We start from the raw sequence: 4,512 nt of genomic DNA, 5'->3' as shown, positions 1-4,512 counted from the left end.
TTATTGTTAATTGTTATTGGTTTATTGTATGTGGCTGTTGTTCGGGACGAACAATACTAAGGAGGGGGCGGTGTTGCGTCAGCGAGATCACGTGACTATTGTCACGCCACCTGCTTTCTAGAACTATCCCGTTTTTTCGGGAGTGCTCTAGCATTTACTAGATTGGGGGGGGGGTGAGCTGGTATATATAAGATGGTGACAATAATGTTTGTGTAGATAGTGAGTAATTGATCTGCAGTGAGAAAGTATTGTTGAAGTTAACGTTCGTTATAACATTTGTTTTAGTGCGAATGTTGAAATCAAGTGTATCGTGAAGTTATATTCAGAAAGAATAAACCAGTTTTATTAAGTAAGGACTTGTGTCGCTAAAGTTTCGTCGGAACGAAGTTACGGAAAGTTAATTAACAAACGGAGACGTAACAGTATTATAATACAAGATAAAACCATTTAACAATGATTTACACTGAACACAAAATAGAATCCTTTAACATAGATTTACAACTAACTACAACACAAGAATATCTTAAGTTTACCACTATTTGATAAAAATTACAATCATTATACTCCAAGTTATAAAATTATGCACTTTAATCTTTAAACAAAAGTACAAAATAAGAAAGCTTGTTTGTTAAGCACAAAACTGCACAATTGGTTATCTATGCTCTGCCCACACAGGTGTCAAAACTAGATTTTTAGCGTTATAAGCCTTTAGACTTACCTCTGAGCCACTGGGGTGGGGAGTGGGAGTCTTGGATAAGTATATGAATGTAATGAGGTTACCTTGCTCTTCTTTTTCTTGAAGTAAATATATATATATATATAGTAGAGACAGCTGATATAGGTATAGCAAACTTTTATTTGAAAAGCACAAAACAAATAACAATGTTTCGATCTCTTTGGGTCATCATCAACCTAGATTATTGAGTTATGTTTTTGTTTTCATATATTCACACTTGTTGGGTTTCATGTTGTTGTTTGTTTGTTTTTTTCAAATGATATCATAAACATATTTGACTGTTTGTTTTTCTAAAATTAAAAAGTATAAATTTGGATTTATTGGATGAAAATTATTTTGTGCGAAAGATATGATTCCATTTTTCGACTAAATAGTAAGTTATTCCCAATTTTCATACTAAAATATTTTCGACAAAATTTAAATATTTACTAAACAGTCCCTTTCATGAAAATGTATGTGGAGCTTGATTCATTTGTTTTGTAAAGTTGAAGTTAAAACAGTGAAGTAAGCGTGGGAAATGTCGTTGTTTAAAAAACCGAAAAGAAACTTTAGACAGAGAATCAAACAGTGTGATTCTGACAATGAATTAAGCGACGAAGAAAAAAAAGCTAACAGCGGGAATCTAAAAGAAGTTGCTTGTGAAATAGGCCAAAATCCGAAAGAGGTGTCTCTAGACACGGAAAGCCAAAACAAGTTATTGGTAGCACCGATTGAAAAGGAACAAACGGGATTAGGCCTTACTTTAACCGGTGTTTCGTCTTCAGGAATAGGTCTAGTACTAGAACCTAATGCTAAAGAAAACGAAACATCAAATGTTGCTTATGGTGAAAAGCCCGATATTAACTATATTTATGATGGTACAAAATCCCGAAAAAATCAACCAGCAACAAAGTTGTTGAGCTTTCATGATGAGGAAGATGGTACGTAGTAAAAGCAAAAACTAAAACAATAAAAAATGACTGGCGCTAATAGTAATAATTTATTTAATTCTATTAGTATTATTAAGGGTAGAGTACTACTACTAAAGGGAGGGGAGGAGTGGCTTTATATATAAAATGTGAGTTATGTCCTGTTATTGTTAAAGTTGAGGATATCGAAGATTATACTTGTAAGAGATAGCAAGGAGGTTCAATCCATTTGGGTTTCCAATACTATTAGAGGATATTTTAGTGGGAATTTGTTACAGACCACCAGATGATACTGATGAAATTAGTTTAATGAGAAACTTTACAGTGAGATTAAGATTTCATGTGATAATGAAGTCATAATTATGGGTGATTTTAATTCCAGGTATATAGATTGGGAAATGTTAGAGGCAAACCATGAGAGAGAGAAAGGTTTTTGGAAACTGTTCAAGGTGGTGTTTGTCTATTGGTTCAAGAACCCACTATAAGCAATGATATTTTAGATATATTGTTAACTTCTATTATAAAAGTGATTGAGAAGATGGAAATTGAGGAACATCTGGGTGCAAATGATAATTGCTCTATTAGGTTCAGTGTTTTGCTGTAAATGAAGAACAAGAATAATGATATTTTGGTTACAAATTTAAAGAAAAGCTCATTTTGAAGGGATGCAACAAGAGTTATTTGTTGTGAATTGGGCAGCTGCATTATTTGGAGACACTGGTCAAATGTGGAAAGTTTCTAAAAGATAAATATTCAAGATAAACATATTCCATATAGAAATAAAAGGGTAGCTGCAATTAAAAAACCAGGTTAGCTCAAAAAGAATATAAGGGATAACATTAAAAAAAGCATCATAAATTTAAGAAACGTAAATTTACTGGGATGATGGGAGATTTAGAAGATCAAGAAAGTAGGTCAAGCAGAAAATTAAAACATCAAAAAGGATGTATGATAAAAGGTTAGCTGAAAATGTAAAAATTAACAGGAAGGATTTTTTTTAAATACATTAAGGGTAAACAAAATGTTAGGATGAGGGTAGACCCTTGAGGGATGATAAAGGAAGGCTTGTATCTAATGATTATGAGATGGCTGGGTTATTAAATGTTGTTTTTTCCCCAGTTTTTACTAACTAAGATTTAATAAGTATTCCTCATCTTGAACAGTTGATAGATTGAAAAAAAATTGGACGATATGATTTGCATTAATTCTGAGCTAGTTAAAAAAAACATTGGGAAGTTTAAAGAATGATAAGGCTGCTTGGGCCAGATAATATTACCCCAAGGTTTTTTAAGGAGGTTAAGGATTGGATATGTGAGCCACTTCCTACTAATGTTTGTAAGTCCTCAAACAGTGGGGAAGTGCCAGAGGATTGAAAGTTGGCAAATGTTGCTTCTCTTTTCAAGGAAGGTCATAAAAAGTGTTCCAGTAATTTTAGGCCTATTAGTCTTGCATCAGTTGTGGGAAAAGTTTTGGAAAGTCTGATAAAAGATGGTTTGCAAGTCACTTAACAAAGTTTAGAATTCTACTGGATAGTCAGCATGGTTTCATTAAGGGAAAATCTTGCCTTAAAAATTTGTTGAAAGTTTTTGAAAAGGTTAATACTTATGTAGATGAGGCTATAGGTGTAGATTTGGTGTATCTGGATTTTCAGAAAGCATTTGATTGACAACGTGCTACATAAAAGGCTTGTAAAAAAAATTATCTCTATAGGTATGGGGGGGGATAAGTTAGCTAATTGGATAGAATGACTGGATGGAAGAAAGCAGAAGGTTGTTATAAATGGAGTTCAGTCAAACTGGATTAATGTCACAAGTGAGGTGCCTCAGGGCTCAGTCTTAGGACCTTTGCTTTTTTTTATCTATATCAGTGACATAGATGAAGGAATGGTCAGTAATTTGTTTAAATGTGCTGATGATATTAAGGTCTTGGGTGTTGCTAGCTTTGAAGAGGATGCTGCTGCTTCACAAAAGGATTTAGATTATTTAGTGAGTTGGGCGAATAAATAGCAGATGGGTTTTAATTATAAGTGTAAAGTAATGCATGTGGGTTATCATAATTTGAAATATAAGTATAATATGGATGGGAATAGCCTTAATAGTGTTATGAAAGAAAAATATTTTGGTGTAGTGTTTGACCAGTGTCTTAGTCTTAAACCATCCAAGCAGAGTGCTGTTGCTAGTGGTAAGGCAAACAGGATTTTAGGTTATATCTGTAGAAATATTGAATACAAGTCTAAAGAGGTAACAACTTCATTGTATAAGTCACTGGTTAGGCCACATTTGGAGTATTGTGTTAAGGCTCCTTACCTTAGGAAGAACAATGAATTGTTGGAAACAGTTAAGAGGAGAAGTTAAGGCCTCTTGAAAAACAAAGAGTTAAAGGGGATCTGATTGAGGAGTTTCAGATTGTTAAGGGAATTGATAGTGTTGATACATCATCTTTTTTTCATACTTAGTAATGAGAATGGTATGACTAGGGTACACAAATTTTGGCAGGTACTTTTAGTTTAGTTTTGAGGGTGGGATGGTCTAGTTGGGCCATTATGTCCCTTGTTGTCCCTAAACATTATGTTATATGTTAATGATATTGCTAGTGCTATTGTTACAATTTAATATTATTAATAAGTTAAATAAGACTGCTACAATGTGGTTGCAACTGTAAGGACTACCTCAGAGTCTGGGCCATTGGCTAACCCACTACTATTTAGATAGCATGTAATATGATTGAATAAGACTTTTTTATTATTTTATTAGATAGCAACTGGTGCTGACACACATCTTTGTTAAGTACTACTAAGTATTATATATATATATATATTATTGATTGCGTGGCAGTGAAAGCCGCAAGGAAGCTGTCGCTGGACTCGCC

The 4,512-nt window shown here is 33.4% G+C and overlaps 1 protein-coding gene across 1 annotated transcript in view; it reads left to right on the top strand.

Annotated features, from left to right (window-relative positions):
* The first annotated feature begins 1,203 nt into the window (after window positions 1–1,203).
* Window positions 1,204–4,512, top strand: part of LOC106469026 (PAX3- and PAX7-binding protein 1-like) — a 59,814-nt gene continuing 56,505 nt past the window's right edge. The window contains exon 1 of the mRNA XM_013929480.2: window positions 1,204–1,656. Within this exon, the coding sequence (XP_013784934.1) occupies window positions 1,254–1,656 (403 nt within the window). The 5' untranslated portion in view covers window positions 1,204–1,253. The remainder of the gene's footprint in view (window positions 1,657–4,512) is intronic.

The sequence above is a fragment of the Limulus polyphemus genome, unplaced genomic scaffold, assembly GCF_000517525.1.
Source record: "Limulus polyphemus unplaced genomic scaffold, Limulus_polyphemus-2.1.2 Scaffold3268, whole genome shotgun sequence".
NCBI classification, from domain to species: Eukaryota; Metazoa; Arthropoda; class Merostomata; order Xiphosura; family Limulidae; genus Limulus; species Limulus polyphemus.
The sequence above is the reverse complement of the archived record's forward strand: the minus strand, read 5'-3'. Positions and strand labels throughout refer to the sequence as shown.